Below are 21,230 nucleotides of genomic sequence, written 5' to 3'. Positions count from 1 at the left end.
AAATATGATGTCAACTATGGGTTTTACATAGATAACCTTTATCATGTTGAGGAATTCCTTTCTATTCCTAGTTTGCTGGGTATTTTTATTGTGAAAGAGTGTGACTTTTATTGTCAAATGCCTTTTCTGCATAAGTAAAAATGTTCATGTGTTTTTTCCTTTCATTTTATTAATCCAGTGTTTCACAATGATTTAATATTTGTATGTTGAACCAGCCTTGCATTCCTGGGAAAAAATCCCACTTGGTCATGGTGGGATTTTAATATGCTGCTGGATTCGTTTGCTAATATTTTGTTGAAGATTTGTACATCTATATTCATAATGGATATTGGTCTAGAGTTTTCTTTTCTTGAGATGCCTTTGTCTGGTTTTGGTAGCAGAGTAATGCTGGCCTCACAGAATGAGTTAGAAAGTTTTCTATAAATCATAAAAAATGTTATAAAAAAAGTTTTTCTATTTCTTTGAAATACTTTGAGAATAATTGGTGTTAATTCAAGTGCTTGGTAGCATTCACCAGTGAACCCATCTGGTCCTGGGCTTTCTTTGTTAGGAGATTTTTGATTATCCATTCAATCTCTTTACTTGTTATAGGTCTGTTAAGATTTTCTAGTTCTTCCTGAACCAGTTTTGGTAGTTTGTGTTTCTAGGAATTTGGCCATTTCATCTAGGTTACATGGTGTATAGTTGTTCATAGTATTCTATTATAATCCTTTATATGCCTGTACGATCTATAGTAATGTCCTGATTTCCATTCTTGATTTTAGTAATTGGACTCTGCTCTGATTTTTTTTCTTGGTCAGTCTAGTTAAAGGTTTGTCAATTTCATTGACCTCTACAAAGAACCAACTTCTGGTTTCATTGAATCTATCATTTTTCTTTTTCTCTATTCAGTTGTCTCTGCTCCAAACCTTATTATTTCTTCCTTCTGCTTGTTTTGGGTTTAGTTTGACCTTTTTTTTCCCTAGTTCCTTAAGGTAGAAGATTAGGTTATTGACATGAGATCTTTCTTCTTTTTAAATATAGATGTTTAGGTTTCCTTCTGAGTGCTGATTTTCACTGCCTCCCATAAGTTTTGGCATGTTGTATTTTCATTTTTATTCATCTAAATGTATTTTATAATTTCCCTTATGATTTTTTTCTTTGGCACATTGGTTGTTTGATGTGTTGTTTAATTTCCAGATATTTGTAAATGCTCCAGATCTATTTCTGTTATAGATTTCTAATTTCATTCCATTGTCAATGGAAAAGATGGTTTGTATATTTCCAACATTTTAAGTTTATTGGGATTTGTTTTGTGGCATAACATATGATCTTTTGTGGAGAATGTTCCATTTGTATTTGAGAAAAATATGTAGTCTGTTGTTGGGTAAAGTGTTCTATGTATATCAAATTCTTTCTTTTGCCTGCTCAAATCTGCTGTTGAACCCCAAAGTGAGATTTTTCATTTCAGCTATATACTTCTCAGCTCCAGAATTTCTATTTGGTTTGTTTTTATAATTTCTATCTCTTTATTGATATTTTCTCATGAGACATTGTTCTCCTACTTTCCTTTAGTTCTTTGTCCATGGTTTCCTTTGGCCCTTTAAGGCTATTTTAAATTTTTTTTTAACATTTTTTATTGATTTATAATCATTTTACAATGTTGTATCAAATTCCAGTGTAGAGCACAATTTTTCAGTTATACATGAACATATATATATTCATTGCCACCTTTTTTTCTCCATGAGCTACCATAAGATCTTGTATATATTTCCCTCTGCTATACAGTATAAACTGTTGATTTAAAATCTTTCTAGAAAAGCTCAATGTATGGATAGTTTTTGTTAATTTTTTTCCTGTGAATGGACCATACATTCTTCTTTCTTTGCATAACTCTTTTTTTTAATTTATTTTTTATTTTTTAATGGGGGGGAGGTAATTTTAGGCATATATATATTTTTTTTTTTTTTTTTTTTTTTTTTAAACAGAGGTACTGGGAATTGAACCCAGGACTTCGTGCATGCTAGGCATGCACTTTACCACTGAGCTATACCCTCCCCCCATCCTGCATAACTCTTAATTTTTGGTTAAAAACTAAACAATTTGAGTATTATAATATAATCTCTCTGGAGATCAGATACTTTTGCCTCCTCAGAGTTTGTTGTTATTTGCTGTTGCTTATGGTTGTTTGTTTGCTTAGTGGATTTTCTGAACCTCTTTTTAAAGACTGTATTCTTCATCTTGTTTGGTTTTAGAAGTCTCTGTACCTTTAGCTTGTGGTCAGCTAGCAGTTAGACAGAGATTTCCTTAAGTGCTGAGAGCCTAAGAGAGAGGGAGGTGTTGGAGGGCATAAGGAGGAGGAGGAGGAGAAGAGAAGAGGAAAGAGAAAGGAAAATAAAAGAAAACAAAGAGAACAAGAAAAAAACACAGTCTTTGAAGATTGGCTCTGTATTTGGGCCCTCCTTCAACACAACCCAGCTGTTTACAACTCTGCCTTAGCCTTCACTTCCTGTGTGCCTTGAGCCTAAATACCAGCCAGAGGTGAAAACCTAGGGTATCCACAGATCTTTCTGAACATGCACTCTGCCCTGAACATGTGCATGGATTTCTCAGTTTCCTGTTACACATGAGATCTTGTCAAAGCCCTTACTTTTCAAAGAACTGTCTTCCAAATGATTCCTCCCCAGGCTTTCAGCATATCTAGGGTTTATTCCAACTTAATCTTTTAACCCAGGTGGCAGGGGCTTGTTCTTTTTAAATATGTTTTCAAGGAACACTCTCTATTTAGCCACTTTTCCATTCTGAGAGAGTTCTGAGTTAAGTAAAAGCATTATGAGTTGGTCCTTCAAGGAACTCTCAGGTAGATCAAACCAGACAAGCACAATTCCTTGGGAATTAGATCCACTCTTCTTCCTCCAGAATCGCATACCAACACTGAGAACATGGCTTGCTGTTTTCAATTCCAATGCTATACTGGGGAGGGAGTTGGTGTAAGGCTAAGTTAAAATACAACAGAGCTTTCTTACTCCTACCATGTTGAGTCTTTTCTTCCTTTTTTTTTTTTTTTTTTTTTTTTTGAGATAGTTTTTGCTTAGTTGCTCTGAACCTCTCTGGCTATCTTCCAAAGTTCTGACAAAGTTGATTCTGACAGAGTGTAGTAATATTAACATTGGCAGCATTTCAGATTATGAAAACTGGGAGGTTCATTTTTCAAAATAAGGCCTCTGAAAATAATCAGTGTCCAAAAGCCTAAGGCAATAGATTTTGTCCAAATATAAGAGAACTTGTTACTTTATACTTTGGGTGGCATTTCAACTCTGTATCCTCAAAGATCTTGGAATCACAGTATAACTAATCTGTACATGTGCTTTTGTAATGATCCAGCCATTTCTGATAAATAGTTTCTCTAGTTTATCATGACCATCAAGACTTTGGGTTGGAGTAAGGAAATGCTGCAATCTGGCCCAGGCTTTATACATTAGTAATATCTACTACAGTTTTATTAAAAGGTATTTTGTTCATAAATCTTATGTCTTCCTTCCAGTGCATCAAGGCCCATGAAAATGACTACCAATTGGTCAGCTCCAATTGTGTGGCATGGCACTTACAATGAAGTAGTGTTGGAAGACTATTATGCAAGTCATAAAATTACTGTGGGGTTGACTGTGTTTTCTGTGGGAAGGTAAGTAATGCCAAATGTCCTTTACATTTAGCCCTTCTGTTGTAGAAAATGGAAGGTTATCAATAATCCCACCTCAAGAATCCAGAAAAAGTAGAACAAAATAAAACCAAAGAAAGCAAAAGTAAGGAAGTAATAAAGATGAAAATAGAAATCATGACATTGAAAACAGAAAAGCAATATATGTGGATTCTAAAAAAAAAAGACCACAAAAGAACTTATTTACAAAACAGAAACAGATGCACAGACACAGAGAACAGACTTACAGTTACCAGGGGTAAGGAGGGTGGCAAGGGATAAACTGGGAGTTCGAAATTTGCACCTCTTGGGGAGTGATGAAAATGTTAGGTATCTTGATTGTAGCTGTGGTTTCATAGGTGTATACAGCTATTAAAATTCATCAAATTGTATGTCTGAAATACGTGTAGTTTACTGCACAGGAATTATACCACAATAAAGTTGTTTTTAAAATAAGAAAACAGAAAAGCAATAGAGGAAAATCAATGAAACAAAAAGCTGGCTCTTTGAAAAAAATCAATAAAATCTATAATCATCCAGGAAGACTGGTAAAGAAAAAACACAAATTACCAGTGTCAGGAAAGAAACAGGATATATCACCTCAGACTTTGCAGACTTCAAAAGGATAATCAGGAAACACTATAAAACACTCTACACACATACATTTGACAACTTAGATGAAATGGACCTTAAAGGCACAAACAACCACAACTCACCCAACATGATATGGATCATTTGAATAGCCCAATAGCTATTGAGGAAGTAGAATTCATAATTTTAAAAACTCCCAAAGTCTCCAGGCCCAGATGGTTTCACTGGCAAATTCTACCAAATATTTAAAGAAGAATTAACATCAATTCTATACAACCTCTTCCAGAAAGGAGAAGAGGACAGAATACTTCCCAAATCATTTTTATGAAGCAAGTGCTGACTTGATATCAAAATCATACAAAGAAAGTACAAAACAGTATTAAGTTGAGCAATGTACATATCACCCTTTAAAATTACATAGTTTATCAACTTTAGAGTAACTTGTCAAATACTGATATTAAGTTTTATTTAAAAAGAAGAAAATAGAAAGGAAGGAGAGGGAGGAACCCTTACAGAAGAAGTGTCCTGTGTACCCCGTCCCTAGACCCATTCTGATCCCTCTGAGTAGCTGCCCCATGATGTGGACCAGGGCATAGAGATTGACCCCATGCTGGGGGCAGTGTTCCTACCTTCAGGGCGTAGATGGGGTTTCTGCTTCCTTCCCACCTCCCCTCAGTAGAACACACTGAGTCTTAGAAGGGTCCTATGTAGGTGGAGGGGCACTGAAATCAAAGCCTCATTAACTTCATCCTAAAACCCCCTCTCTGTGTTAAAGAACCTCCGAGGCATCGAGTCCCTCTGAAATTAGGAGTTAGGTAGGACTGAAAACAGGAGGATACACTGAAAGTATCTATATGGGACATTGCGACATGAATACCTGCTACAGGGATGAACAAGTAAGCCAATATAATAAAACAGAAAGCTTCATGCAAATGTTAAAGACTTTCTATTTATTGACAATGACATTGTCGAGCCACAAGGAAAGACTTCCATAAATGATGCCGGAGTTGATGTCAACATGGGAAATTGAAATTGTACCTCTATAGCATATCATGTACAAGCCTATACAAACATCAATTCCCAGGTAGTTTTAAGACTAAAATTTAAAGGAAAAACTGTAGTATATCTTCATGAACTCAGGATAGGAAAAGATTTCTTAATCAAGACATGGAAAATATTAATCATAAAGGAAAAGGTCGGTAAGTCTGACTGTATTAAAAATTAACTTTACCTAAGAAAAAAATCAGAGGAACCCAAGTTGAGGGCCATTCTACAAAATACATGGTCAGGGTTATGACCAACAAGGAGAGAAATTGACAGAGTGGAGGAGACTAAAGAGACATAGTGACTAAATGCAGTGTGTATCTTGGATTGGATCCTGGAAACTAAAAAGGCCATTAGGGGAAAAATTGGTGAAATGTACGTAAAATCTGCGATTTGGTTAACTGTATTTTACCACTGATAATTTCCTAGTTTTGACAAATGTACTATGGTTATATAGTTAGGGAAAGAGAGTGTATATGGGAGCTCGATAATTTATTTGCAAGTTTTCTGTAAACTTAATATCATTCCAAAATAAAAAAGTTTTCTAAAAATTGAAAAAAAAAAGTTTGTTGTTGTCGTGTTAAGTGCCTGAAATAAGCATTTTTAAAATTGTAAATGCCTGACATTAAGCTTTTGATTAACTGTTGAGACATCCATCTCAAATAAATATACTGCCAGCCGTGTGACACACTTACTAACTGAACAACTAGATAAAGAGCCAGGTCACCCCACACATAAAATTCCCATTTCAGAAAGCCCAGGGTGACCTACATAACTGACCACTTGCATAACCCTGCTTTTTCCCTCCTTAGCTTTAACTTCCGCTTTTATGTTTTAAATTCACCAATAAAGAGTGAACTCATAAAACCCTAGGCACCCCACCCTTGACCCCAATAAAGGCAGAATCCCAAGTTCTCAAGTTCTCTCTCTCTCTCTCCACCTGTGACCTTGCTGTGTGGCCCCAGGCATGCTTTGTACTCTCCTGGACTTGTGACTGAAAAAGCTTGTTTTCTCAAAGTTCCCTGGTGGTTGTTGTTGAGGTTCATTTTGCAATCATACTAAGAATGCCAAGGGCTGGTCCAGCCACAACATTGGCTCTGGTAGGGGAAATGTCTCTTGGGGCCTCGCGGGGGGGGGGGGGGGGCGGAGGTTGGGGGCAGAGGGGGAGGGTGTCTCACCACAAGTAGTAGGGATTCAGGTGAGTGCCCCCAGGCATTCCTAGCCAATAGCATCACTATCAATAGGCTGAGACTGACACAAAACAGCCTATATCACATCATACACAAAAATTAATTCAAATGGATAATACTTAAATATGAAAGATAAAACAATAAAGCTACTAGAAGAAAATGGAGGAGAATATTTTCACTTCGTTGAAGAGGCAGAGATTTTTGAAACATGATACAAAAGCCCTAACCATAAAAGAAATGTGGATAAATTGGACTTCTTTGGATTTGAGTTGCTAGTTTCCAGCTCAGTACAATATTTTAAGTGGTATTTTTCATAATGTACTTAATACTTTTAGATAGTCCAAACTAGAAAGTTTTCTCCTGACCCATCTGGTTTTTTTTTTACTTTTAAAAATGTTTTGTGGTTTTTTGGGGGGGATAAATAGGCTTATTTATTTGTTTGTTATTGTTATTTTTTTAACAGAGGTACTGGGGATTGAACCCAGGACCTCGTACATGCTATGCACGCATTCTACCACTGAGCTATACCCATCCTCCCCCAAACTTATTTTTAATGATTATATAAACATCATTTGAAGCTAAGCCACATATATTACCTTTCCTTTTTTTGAATTTACCTGAGGCCATTTATTACTCTGAGAATCTTTAACTGGGTGGAGAGACTGGAAATGAGAAAGTTTTGTTTTCCAATCCAGCAATCTTAGCACCATTTTAAAAGGCACAAGGTAAAATAAGACAGACAAAGCAGACAGTGGCTACAGTGCACACTACCTCTGACCTTTTATGAATAACTACTCAAAACGGATGCCACAGATATCAATAACTGCTTCCGCAATGGCCCATGACCTTTCCTGCCTACAACCTCCAGAGCAAGTCCCTATTGCTCTGATAACCCTGAAAACTCTGGCTCTCATTTTGCACAGGGCTCTGTGCAGTTTCCTGATCTCACCAAGTTTCATTCTCTCTCCTGAGGAGCTCCTCTCCTCTCCTGTGATCCACACAATCTCATCAGGGAGCAGAAAGGCAGATAATTTCACTTTCTTTTACACTGCTTAAATACAACTCAAGAAGTGTAATCTAATGTTTGGCTGCTTAGTAGCATTTTTAGATAAACTACAGTGTAATTTAAATAGTATGTGTTCCACTAAAATGTAATATGATGAACTTAATTGTTTCTTATTTACTTCACAGATACACCGACCACTATTTGCACACATTTTTATCATCTGCTGATAGATTTTTTATGGTAGGCCAGAAAGTCATAATCTATGTCCTAATAGATGACTTCTTCAAGATGCCTTGGCTAGAGCTGAGTCCTCTCCGTTCAATCAAAATTTTTGAAATAAGGAGAGAAAAGAGATGGCAAGATATCAGTATGATGCGCATGAAGACCATCAGTGAACATATTGTAGATCACATCCAATATGAAGTTGACTTCCTCTTCTGCATGGATGTGGACCAAATCTTTGTAAGCAACTATGGACTGGAGACTCTGGGGGAGTCAGTAGCTCAGTTACATGCTTATTGGTATAAGGCAAGTCCTACAGAGGTACCTTATGAGAGAAGACAGTTATCAGAAGCATATATACCTATTGGTGAGGGAGATTTTTATTACCATGCTGCTGTATTTGGGGGCACTCCCATTCAGGTTCTCAATATTGCCAGGGAATGCTTCAAAGGAATCTTGAATGACAAGAAAAATAACATTGAAGCAGTGTGGCATGATGAAAGTCACTTAAACAAGTATTTCTTTCTCCATAAACCCACTAAACTCTTGTCCCCAGAATACTGCTGGGATAGGTTTAAATATAGTGATCATGAGATTCACAATGTCAAAGTCTCGTGGGCTATTAAAAATTATGAATATTTTAGAAGGGCAGTGTAACTTTATAGCCCTTCCCCTTCCTTTATGTTCCTGAATTTAAAGGCACCATTTTGTCTTAGTCCTTAAAAAATTACTACTCAACAAATTTTAGCACTAAAAGAAAATTTCACTAACAAAATGGCAAGCCCACCAACACACTCTATTCATACTCTCCCTCACACTTATTTTGAATTATGTAACATGGGATATAGCAGTTGCAGAATGAATGTATTGACATCAGATGGAGTATAGTGAGTGTTTTCACAACCTTCATCCACTGATGGTACAAATTAAACTGGAACGATCTCTATGGAAAACAATTCAGCAATATTTACTTAAATTTTAAATGGGTTTAAATTGACACAACAATTCCATTTCTAGGAATTTATCCTGCAGCATAGTTCAACATGTGCTCATAGAGCATGTTTAAGTATTTTCACTGTGGCATTTCTCAGAATAGCAATGACAATAAACAACCAAAATCTCTAGCAATAGAAAACTGAAATAAATCATGATACAGACATATAACGAAATACAGTTCACTAGAAAAAGAATGAGTCAGATGCAGGAGATGTACTGGAACGATCTTCACAGTATACTGATAAGTGAGATATTCAAAGTACTGAAGAGTGTTTTTACCATCCTGCCATTTGTGTGAAAGGGGGAACTATATACTTAAAAATGTACATATGCGTTCAGGACACAGAATAGTTATGGACTAAAACGCAAGAAACTGAACACAGTGGCTGCCAATGGGGATGGGATAATGTATGGAAAAACCAGGTGTGCTGAGGTGGAAGAAGATTTAGTATACATTACATAAACTTTTTTCGGTTAGAATGTGTGTCTTTCTTTTCCAATAAGGAAAACTATGTTCAAAGAAGGGCAAAATAAAGGTGAATGCTATCTCAAATGAAGAGTGACTATGTCAGGAAGTGCCATTCCATTTGATTATCCTTGTCTCCTTTGTGCTCTTTTGCACTTGACAAATTTTTATAACATGAAATTGTGTTACCTCCATAATCAGAAAAATAAGTACTTTAAAAATATTCTAAGAAAGCATAAGAAGAAATTAGCTTTACCTGGGATAATCGGACAACGCTTGAAAAGGGATGAAGAAAAAGATATTGCACGTTTTCTGTCATTCATATACACACACACCAAGCACATCATTCAAAATACATTTCTGTAAGTAAAAGTCATTCGTCAAAACAAGGTCAGGAAGTACAACAAAGGAAGCTAAAAGCAAACGATTTTTTAAGGCCTTTAGTTTTTCAATTCGGACAAAGTTCTACCATCTAGTAGCCATGAGAAAAACTTGCCACCAAATGTATCATTATGACAGTATCATTATGACTTTCTTATGTTTCCATCATCAAAAGAATGGTGACATCACCGTTAGCAGGAGACTCAAACACCAGGAAAGTATTATACAATATCTGATAATTTTAACAGAGACCCTAAAATATAATGCTTGGGAAACTTCTTAGGACTTTCCTTATATTACCAAAACTAAAGGTAAGGCTTTTAGGAAGGAACTGTATGAAAGTTTGGATGATCTGGCAAAATCATAGGTGTGGATCACCCCCAAACCTGAGCATTAAAAATATATTGTACAAGGCGGGGAGGATATAGCTCAAGTGGCAGAAGGCAAGCTTAGCATGCATGAGGTCCTGGGTTCAATCCCCAGTATCCCCATTTGAAAAAAAAAAACCTAAAAATAAATAAATAAATAGAACCTAATGACCTTCCCGCTCCCAGAATAAATAAATCAATAAATTTTAAAATAATAATAATTTAAAATATATACAGTATAAAATAGGTGACACATCAACAAACATATTACTGGTCTTTAAAAATAATGTCACTGAGGGCAGATTGTCAGAAAATAATCTGGCTAAATGGAATCCTACCACACAGGGCATTAGTAATGGTCTTAAAATTTAAAAGGTGGTCATTTCACATTGCAGGGAAACTAAAATTGTGCCCAGTTATAGCCTTCTCAGTCTAGTATTACCTACAGAAGAACTGTAAGATAGAAATATAATGCAAACCACGTTTGTAACTTTAAATATTCTAGGAGCTACTCTACAAAAATGTAAAAAGAAACATGAAATTCATTTTAATCATATTTCATTTAACCCACTATATCTATAATTTCATTTCAACATGTAGTCCATATAAACAACTATAAATGAGATATCTCATAATATTTTTTTTTCATACTGAGTCTTCAAAGTCCACTATTTGGTCTAGCAATATTTCAAGTACTCACTAGTCACTTGTTGCTAGTGGCTACCATAAAACATCTTGCTCATTAAATAAGTGTTCAAAAAATAATTATCAGAGACCTCCACTGTACTTTAACACATAACCCAAAAGCGGGACCTGTTCTTGGATAATGCCTACTTGTAAACAGAAATCTTGCCTGACACCTTCAACACAAGCTCAGTACGTTGGCTGAAGTCAAATATTCCATTTTAGAGCTTAATGTAGATATTTAATCACTGTTTACAAGGATATACCTTTGAAAGAACTCATATATTTTTAGGCTACTGGTCCTATAGACTTTGAATAAATTATCAGTCTTAATATCTTTGTGAGGAAAAAAATATGTAAATAAACTTTGGGGGCAGAATATATTCCAACGCATAAAGATGTCTTCTAAGTACCTCATTTTATTGTCACAGAAGCACAAGTGAAACAGAATGAGAATTTTATTGAATTTTCTTTACATAATCAGGGTGCACCTTGAGAAAGGAATACAAAAAGAATGTCACAGACATGTTGCAAATGGATCCATCCTAAGTGGCGCATCCTAAGGGAGATCTCTGCAGCCACTTCAAACAGAATGGGTGGTTCCCCTGACTCAAGTCTGCCTTCTTCCTAAGGCTGAGCATCCTGGAATCAGATACTTGGATGGGTGGCCTAATTTCCATAAATTAATCTGTTATTAGAAGATGGCAAGAAAGTTATTTTTTACTTCCCCCCAAAACTTCTTTTCTTCTTTTTTTTCCTAACAGAGATTGAATATCAAATGGAAAATGCTGTCATTGATTGCATTTGCTTTATCCCTGATGGTGATTAAGCATCATTTCCGGTAAATACAAAAGACTGATGAGTCATTACCTTTAATGATCGGCAGAGTTGATCTGAAATGCTGAGTTTTGCCCCCAAAATATTAATAAATACTCCCTAAATTAATCAGAAATTACTTTACCTTTGGGGAACAAACCAAATCATAAATATATTAATTATTTTATTTTCAATATTCAACAAATATTTAATGAACACCTTCTTGGTCCTTGGCCCTGTTCTGAATGCTGGGAAAACAGTGCCTACTCTTATGAAGCTTTAAATTCTAGGTGGAAAAGATGGACAATAAGCAAAGAAATATATGCTATAATGTCAGGAGCATTGTATCTTATGTAATAATACTATGAAGAAAGAAATAAGGCAAGATAAGAGGATAGAGTGTATTATGGGACTATTTTAGATACATTTTAAATTATACCAAAATTCTATCTAATAGGAATAAGACTCAAAGTAACCTGCTATAGAAACACAGCTATACTGGGGAACAAATTTGTTAACCTGCTAAAATTCTCACATAGAAAAATTCAAATTCTCCCCTCCTCCATGCCTTCCTTCTTATGATCTTTTTAAAATACGCCATGCAAGGCTACTGAATGCTATCTGAACAGCTATGTCGTGGGAGCCAATGTCTTTTAAAATTAACCCTATTGTTTTGGTATCATGTTCTACATGTCATTTGCCCTCCTGAGGTATTGTACATTAATAGAAAGGACTCACGGTCACTTGTAATACTGTTAATACCATCTTTTTGAAAATAATAATGTGCTATCTTAGTCAAAAAGAAAATAATAGGCCATAAGCTCACTGCAGGCCTGGATTCCAGATCTGGAATGCCATGTCAGAACTAGAAGCCATGTATTCCAGAACAGTAGCATTACGCCTGCATATAGGAGAAGTTTAGTAATTACCTGGCTAACAGGTGAGTGAATGAATGGATCTGAATTCTAGATTTTTTGGTTGTTCTAATTGCAATAGGCATTGGTTCACATTTAACACTAAAATGCCTCTTTTCATGTATCCAAAGAATAAAGAAGTACCTACAGAAGATTAATCTCTGCTGGTAAGAATCTTTGTTCTGTAAGTATTTTACAAACTGTATGGAGGGCAAACTGGCCGAAGTCAAGTGGGTTCTAATGGTAATGGCAGTCAGAAAGAACAGAAGACTAGACTGAATTCTCTAGGGGCAACCACTGATAAATTTCTTAGGTATCGTTCAGAAATACTCTATGAACATGCATGTATATACATATATATGAGCTGTATGTACGAGTATATGTGAACATCTCGTAATTTTGCTCGCTTAACACACTCACCTGCTTACCAGACAAGTTTTTGACATTTGCTATAGTTTATCTCCATCCAGGATAATATTTTTCTTTAGCTTGATAGCCCCTTTTTGTCAAACATGTTTTCTGTCATTGACCATTGTGTAGGGTCTGAGAAATTAGTGATACCAATCCTTAAAAATCACTTTTTTTTAAAGTTCTCCATTTGTCACTTTAATTTTGAATGATGTTGGGCATGGACAATTTGGATTTTGAAAAGGCACAAGTCTTGACCAATCCCACAATGAAATATGTTTGGCTAAAAACATCTTTGAAATGTCAGAAAGGGATACACTTTTAAAGCTATTTTTTAATATTTGATTTTGAAATATTATAGATTCACACAGGAAGTTACAAAGTTAGTACCAAGAAGTCACATATAACCTTCACCCAATTTCCCCCAATGTTACATCTTACATACTCGTCATGCAGTAACAAAACAGGAAATCAATGTTGGGCCAATGCATGTGTATAAGTATATGACATTTTATCACATGTGTAGATTCATGGAACCTCCACAGCCATCAAGATACAAAACTATTCCATCACCACAAAGATCTCCTCTGAGCTGCCATTTATACATACACCCAACTCCTCTCCTTGACTCTCCCTAACCCCTAGTACCACTAATCTATTTTTGTCTCTATAATTTCATCACTTTGAGAATGCTTTATAAGTGGAATTACACAGTATATGATCTATTGAGAGGAGCTTTTTTTCACTCAGCATAATGCCTTGAGATTTGGTCAGGTTGTTGTTTATATCAATAGGTCATTCCTTTTTCTGCTATGTTGTATTCCACGAAGAGATGTACCAAAGTTTGTTTAAGCATTCACTTATTGCGGGACATTTTGATTGACAGTTCTTATAGCACCTGAAAAATACTATTCTACTTCCTTTTGGGTCCCTGGTTTCTGATAGGAAATCCACTTTCATTCAGATTATTTTTCCCCTTAGGTCAATCATTTCTCTCTGACTGCTTTTAAGAACTTTTTCATCTTTAGTTTTGAGAAATTTGACTATCCTTAGGTTTATCCTATTTGGGATTCACTCAGCTTCTTGAATCCATACGTTTGTGTCTTTTGCCAAATTTTAGGCAGTGTTTGGCCATTTTAAAAATAACTTTCAGCCCCATCTTCTTTCTTTCCCTCTAAGACTCCAATTATATGAATATTAGATCTTTTGTTATAGTCCCACATGTCTCTGAGGTGCTATTCTTTTTTTTTTTTTTTTTCAGTTTCTTTCTCTCGGTTGCTCAACTTGAATGATTTCCATTATTCTACCTTCAAGTTCACCAAATCTCTCCCTCACCTTTGCCATTATACTGTTAAGCCTATCCATTGAGTTTTTATTTCATGAATTGCATTTTTAAGTTCTAAAATTTATATATGATCCTTCATTATCTTCGATTTTCTGTGTCTTTGACTTTCCATTTCTTTGCTGTGACTTTCTATTTTTTCTGTTTCAAGTGTTTACTCATTGAAGCATTTTTACAATGGCTGGTTTAAAATCCTTGTCAGATAATACTAATATCTGTGTTATCAAGACATCTGGATATTGTCCTTTCTCACTCAAGTTGAGATCTTCCTGATTCTTGGTATGACAAGTGATTTTTTTTTTTAATTGAAACCTGGACATTTTGGGTATTATGAGATTCTGGATCTTGTTTAAATCTTGTATTTTCACAGGCATCCTCTGATAGTCCTCCAGCTGGGAAATGGGTCAGCCCTTCCCCACTGCTGTCAGTTGAGGGGTGAAATTTCAGGTTCTTAACTCTGTCTCCACTGGAACTTGAGGGGAAGGACTCCTTGTTACTAATGAGTGGGGATGAGAGTTTAGGCTCCCCACATGGTCTCCACTTACACTGACCACAGGGAGGTGGCCATAGTCACTGAGCAGTGGTGAGGTTCTAACCCCCACTAGCTTCCAACTCCATACCAGTGGCGAGGGGAGGGGAGCCTCATTACAGTCTGGCGAGGATGGAAGGTTAGGTTCTCCCCCTGGCCTTTGCTGGAGGGATGGGTATGGGGCCACAGTTTTTCTGTGGTATTGGGCCTGGAGTACAGTAAGTAGTGTCTAAAAGTTTTCTGTCGTGCTAGGTTGCCCTTTTCCTGGTCCTTTAGTTATAAAGAGCAGACTTTTCTCAGGGCTCTTTTTGTGTCTACACCCATGGGCATTTCTGGGTTGCAGGGTTCTCTAGCATCTAATGTGGGATGTATGTGGCAGAAAACCCAGAGAATTTACTGCCATGTCAATCCTTGAGCTCTGAGGTGCCTACCTGAACTGCCTTCTTCTCTGTCAGAGTCTTTTATCTAGGAGTTTTAGCTATACTTAGTGGTATTCCATTTTTCTGGAAGCACAAGTCCCTTAAAGTTATTCTTATTTTACAAAAATCCCCAGTTTATGAAAGGGAATTCCCTTATAACTCTGTTAATTACATAATTAACTTAAAAGGACAACAAAACCTTAGGTGCATCCTGTCTTTAAGTGGAAATCAAAGGCAAACATCTGGACCCCCTACTCCAACCTCTTTATTTCAATACATAAGAGTATTTATTACATAATAAAGCCACTAATGTTTGATAAATCAAATCTCCATTTTTGCATGAATATGCATTATTTTTCTGGCTCTGCTAATTTTTAAAATATATTCCTCCCTTCAAGAACCATACTGTTCCCTGCCTTCCTGTCCTTGGTCATAACACCTTCACCCTACACGGCTTTCCTGATGTAGTGCTTACACTTCCAGAATCAGTTTACGTATTTCTTTTCCAAACGGCTTCCCTTAACCCTAAATTTAGACTGGATGCTCCATTTATATATGCTCCCATGGAGATCTGTTTCCCCTTTTAGCCCTTATCACTCTGTGCTGTAATTATCTATTTAATATTATCTTTCTTTCTAGTCTATCAGCTTCCTGAGGGCAGGAGCTGATCTAAATGTTCATGGTTATAGAACCAGCACCAAACAGTGCCTGTCATTTTATAGGGGTGCAGTATATATTTGTTGAATAAGCTGATTACTCTTAATTTTCTCTTTGTACCCAGGGATCAAGAAGCAGAAGAACCTCAGCTCTCAAAGTGGTTTAATCCTAAGTAAGAACGAAAAATTCTGCTCATAAAAGGATAATAATAACTCTATTTGTATGGGGAAGTTTTATTTTTCATCATCAAATTTTAGCTATCCTGGGAGATTTTCAGGACTTGGGATTTTTATTTTCAAGGCCTTTATATACAATCCTAGGGATTATTTATCAAGAATTCGGCAATTAAGGGTCATAATGAGAAAGCTGTTATCTAGTTTAACATTCCTGGTTTTATTAGTGGAAAGAAACAAAAATCTCTTTAGTAATGACCTGAAAATGCCATTAATGACTCCTCTTGATTTTTACATTAGCACTCAAGAGAATTTTGTTCTTTATAATGGCTGTATACCGTAATTTATTTAGCCAATTCTCTGTTGGTTTTGTACTGTTTGCAATTGGGAACTATTGTAAGTAATATTTCCATGAATATCCTTGTATATATATTTTTATAAACTGTTGTGTTGATTTATCTATAAGATAAATTTCCATCACAGCATCATTGGTTTAAGAGGATATAAACATTTTAAATTTTGATTCAGGTTGCTAAATTGCCCTTTAATAATTATGCTATTTATTTTCTAATCTATAGGGGATATATGTTAATAGTATTTCATTTGTTTTATATATCTGTGTTTTATTCTAGTAATATCAAACATTTTATTGCTTGCAAAACTGTTAGTTAAAATATCTCAATTCAATTTGTATTTCTGTAATTATTATTGAATTTGAGCATCTTCTAGGGTTATTATTTATCTGTATTTCATCTTATGTGAATTTCTTTTTTATATTTATATTTTTAATGGACTGCTGGTGTACAGAATTAGATTTAAAAATAATCCTTGCTTCATGACTCACTTTCATCATTAGCTCATGCAAAATCCACTTACTTATTTGTGTGCTTTCTTGTTTTGCTTATTTTTAATAAAAACAAAAATTACAAACTTCAATGACTTAAACATCCAGCTTTGTGTCTTTTCCAATACCCTCACTCCGTCTCCCTGCCCTACTCCCTGAAACAACCACCATCCTGAACCTGGCTCATCATCCCCTTGCTTTCTTTTTTTCAGTATAAATTTATATCCTCCTTATATATTCTGGAAAAAGTCTGTTTTTTAATTTTAGTTCTTTATAACTTTATAAAGAGGATATTATGCTATATGGAATCTTCAGGGACTTATTTTTTCCCTTAATATTATATTGCTAAAATTCATCCCCAAACTGTATATCACTGTCATTCACTTTGACAGCTGCATAACAATTGACTGTGGAAATATACCACAGTTTGTTCATCCACTGCTTGGTTAAAAGGAACTTGAATTGTTTCTAGGTTTCTGTTATTATGAGCATTAAGAACAAATGCTCTTTTAAGATGCCTTTCTGAAGAGTTCAAACAGTTTAAAAGATTGAGCTCTGACTGCAGCTTAAACAGAAAAAAATTATAGATAAAATAGCTGCTTAATATCTTCAACATTTCTTTTCCCTCACTCCACTCGAATCGTACTGGTGTCCTGAATATTCCTCAGCTATACCAAGCATGCTCTGACCTCAGGACCTTTGCACCTTCTGTTCTTCCTGCATGAACCATGCATCCTCTATATAGTCAGATGGCTCATTCTTTCACTTCTATGACACTCAAGGTTATTTTATCAGTGAAGCCTTCTCCAACAGCCCATATAAAGTGGCATCTCCCATTTCCTTTCTGCCTCACCCAGTTTTATTTTTCTCCATTGCCCTTAGCAACATCTGGCATACTATTTGCTCATTTATTCATTCTCTGCCTCTCCCAATAGAATGTGACTAGAAAAAAATCCTAGACATAGTTGAGGCTCAATATTTGTAGAATAAATAAATACATGAAAAATCTTGATTAATTCAAACAATAACACTTTCATAACATAAAATACCATACATAATAGTAGACAGCTTTCTTTAATTGGAAGGTTTGTGCTTTACTGTTAAGCATCAAATTGGCTGATAATGTAAAATAAAGTGATATCTTCAATATTGAGATATCAGGGGAAAAGCTCATTTGGAGTAGTTGTTCAATTGAAAAAAATTATAGCTTAAAATAAATATGAAAGAATAAATGTCTCACAACAGCCAAGAGAAGTGTGAAAAATAAAAAATGTAAGAGGATTTTGTCTTAACAAATATCAGAACATATTGTAACACCACTGCGGTCAAATCAGTACGGAATAGATCAGAACAGTAAATCCAGAATTAGATCACAGTATATATGAAAGTTGATATATAACAAAGATGGTATTTTAAATCAGTGAGGAAAGGATGGATGATTTCATAAATTATGCTGGCACTACTGGCAATCAAAATGGGGACAAAAATTGGATTCTCCATCCTATGCCATATTCCTGATAGATTAAAGATTTAAATGTAAAAAATAAAGTGATAAAAAATCTTGTTAGAAAATCAATAAGACAACATGTAAAATCTAGGGAAGAAGGAGAGCTTAATGTTGGAAACCTAGTAGCTATTTTAAAAGATATATTTCACTATATAAAATTTGTAAGCTTTATTTGGTTTCAAAACAAAAAATTAATAGACAAGAAAATCATCTGGGAAAAATTACTTGTGACATAGATTATAGAGTAATTTTATCTAAATACAAGGAACTCTTACAAATTGCTGAGAAAAATTAACAATAGAAAAATATGAAACTCACAGAAGGATAAATCAAGATAGCCAATAAGCATATGAAAAGATGCTCAAATTCACTAGAAATCAGAGAAATGTAAAATAATGTAATAATGAGCTATTCTTTATGCCCATAAAATTGAAAATTTTTTAAATCTATAGTCTAATAGTGTAGGGGAAATGCTGGTGGAAATGTAAAGTATTACAGCCTTTTAAAAAATAATTGGGTAACAACTATTAAATATGAATATACATACACAGCAATCCTACGCCTAGGACCAGGCAGTAAAAATAACAGCAACAATACACAAAGACATAAGATTGAGAAAGTTTACTGTATTATTTTTCATAGTGAGAAAAATCCCAGAAATAAAATGAATACCTATTCGTAAGGAAATGGCTAAACTATACATTGTGGGTTTTGTATTTTTCTTTTGAATTGTTAATTTTTCTCAGCAATTTATAAGAGTTCCTTGTATTTAGATAATTACTCTATAATCACAGTTTCTTCCAGGTTGCAGTGCAGGGGCCTTAAAGCATTAAGGAAAAAGTGAAAAGAGGATACTCTGGACCTTCTAGGAAAAGAGAAGGGAGGAAGAGGAAAAGGAGAAGCATGGGGAAGAAAGGAAGATATACAAGGAAACCCTGGTGCTCTCTGCTTTAGGCAATAATCAGAGAAATGTTCAGACACTGGGCTGCTTCAGTTTAAGCTGCAGTCAGAGCTCAAAGGAAAAAACCCCTGGGCTCAAAAGGCAGTATGGTGTAAAGACTAGAGCAGAGATTCTGAAGCTCAATTGGCTGATTTTTTCTGTTTTATTTTGTTTTTTTATGAGGGGGAGGTAATTGGGTTTATTTATTTATTTATATTTGGAGGAGGTACTGGGGATTTAACCCAGGACCTCGTGCATGCCAAGCATGAGCTCTACCACTTGAGCTATACCCTCTCCCTCCAACTGGCTGATCTTAAACCCTGACTTTACCATTCGCTATGTGACACTAAGCAATTTATTCAACCAATCTGTGCCTAAATTTCCTGGTATGAAAAAAAGGGATAGTAACAGTACTTATAGGACACTGCAAGGAATAAATGAGTAATGTAAAGCACTTAATCACTGTGCCTGACACATAGTAAGTACTTGATAATCAGTAGCTACTATCACTTGGACAACAACTTTTCCTGTCATGATAAAGTGGTACCTGCTTAATTTGTTTCTTTTTTGTTCAACAGAAAACGTCCTGATGTAATAACAACAACTGGCTGGCTTGCTCCAGTCATATGGCAAGGAACTTACGATAGACAAGTCCTGGAAAAATATTACAAAAGGCTGAACATTACCATAGGCTTGGCTGTAGACGCTTCTGGAAAGTAGGTGCTACTAAAAGTCATTCTTTTTTGTTTTGGAAAATGTGGATTAGCACCCATGGACTATCTACATTCAAAGAGCTATTCATAATTAACTCTGATTATTATTTCTGGCTGCCCTGTGTCATTATTTTTAGGGGTTATTTTCTCCAGTCGTTGCTGAGTCCTTAACACTACTTGGGAATCTTTCCATTAATACCCAGTTAGCTTTTTTCTTTTCTTTACAACAAACTTTGTGGCTCTTCTCAGGCCCTCAAGGTCAGTGCATTCTCTTTCACTAACCAAGACAGGTAAGTTCTAAACCCAACTGCTCTACCTTTACTTATTGGGTATTTCTTTAGCAACAATGACACATGTGTTAGCACATTTAAATGACAGGTAATCGCTTGTTGATTTTTAATAAAATAAGTCTTTTCTGGGTTTTTTTTTTTTATGTTTCACAGGTTTTTATATCAAGACCTGCAACAGTTCATCCAATCCGCTAATAAGCACTTTATGATTGGCTACAGTGTTATCTTTTACATCTTGGTGGATAGCTTCTCCAGAGTCCCTCCCATAGTGTTAGGTCCCCTTCGAACATTTAAAGTATTTTTGATATTCAGAGATAGTATGTGGGAAGACCTTAATTTCATATACATGAAGAATTTACATGACTACATCATAGCACACATCCAGCATGAAGTCAACTTTCTCTTCATTATGACTGCAAACCAGATCTTCAAAGATGACTTTGGAGTGGAAACCCTGGGAAAATCTGTAGCTCAACTTAGTGCATGGTGGTATTTTAAAAATGTTAAAAATTTCCCTTATGAGAGAAGATCTAAATCAGCAGCTTTCATCCCTTTTGAAGAAGGAGATTTCTATTACCATAGTGCAATTTTTGGTGGCACAGTCCAGGAGGTTTTAGAACTCATTACGGAATATCAGAAAGGAGCTATTCAAGACACCAAAAATGGACTTAGCAGCACATATGAACATCACCTAAACAAATATTTTTTTATCAAGAAACCCACTAAGTTGTTATCACCAGAATACAATTGGGATCCAAGTTTTAGAACTCCTCCACAAATTAAATGTGTTAAGATAGCATGGCAGTCAAAAGGGGTTTGATGGTTATACCATTAGATTTGTGGATTAATACGCTAATTACAATAACTCCTCAAATATAAAACATTAAAATTTTCAGCATTTTAGAAACTTACAAAAAATGTACAATCTTCTCAAATAAATTATTTTTTCTCCTTGAAATTTTTAACCATCCAAATCTACCTATGCTGGATTAAGAATAAATGGTGTTCATTATAAACCGACTATATTTCAAAAAAAAAAAAATGCAAATTTAAA

General features: G+C 35.2%; 2 protein-coding genes across 2 annotated transcripts; both read left to right on the top strand.

The window, feature by feature from the left end:
- The first annotated feature begins 603 nt into the window (after positions 1-603).
- LOC105065278 (N-acetyllactosaminide alpha-1,3-galactosyltransferase-like) lies at positions 604-8,386 on the top strand. Its single transcript, XM_045513132.2, has 2 exons — positions 604-3,661; positions 7,693-8,386. The coding sequence occupies exons 1-2, from the start codon at positions 3,537-3,539 to the stop codon at positions 8,384-8,386; spliced, it is 819 nt and encodes a 272-aa protein (XP_045369088.2). The 5' UTR covers positions 604-3,536.
- Positions 8,387-14,634: 6,248 nt separating this feature from the next.
- On the top strand, positions 14,635-20,996 carry GLT6D1 (glycosyltransferase 6 domain containing 1). Its single transcript, XM_010950355.1, has 4 exons — positions 14,635-14,687; positions 15,834-15,881; positions 19,752-19,889; positions 20,330-20,996. The coding sequence occupies exons 1-4, from the start codon at positions 14,635-14,637 to the stop codon at positions 20,994-20,996; spliced, it is 906 nt and encodes a 301-aa protein (XP_010948657.1).
- Positions 20,997-21,230: the final 234 nt, after the last annotated feature.

Source organism: Camelus bactrianus, chromosome 4 (genome assembly GCF_048773025.1).
Source record: "Camelus bactrianus isolate YW-2024 breed Bactrian camel chromosome 4, ASM4877302v1, whole genome shotgun sequence".
NCBI lineage: Eukaryota > Metazoa > Chordata > Mammalia > Artiodactyla > Camelidae > Camelus > Camelus bactrianus.
The sequence above is the reverse complement of the archived record's forward strand: the minus strand, read 5'-3'. Positions and strand labels throughout refer to the sequence as shown.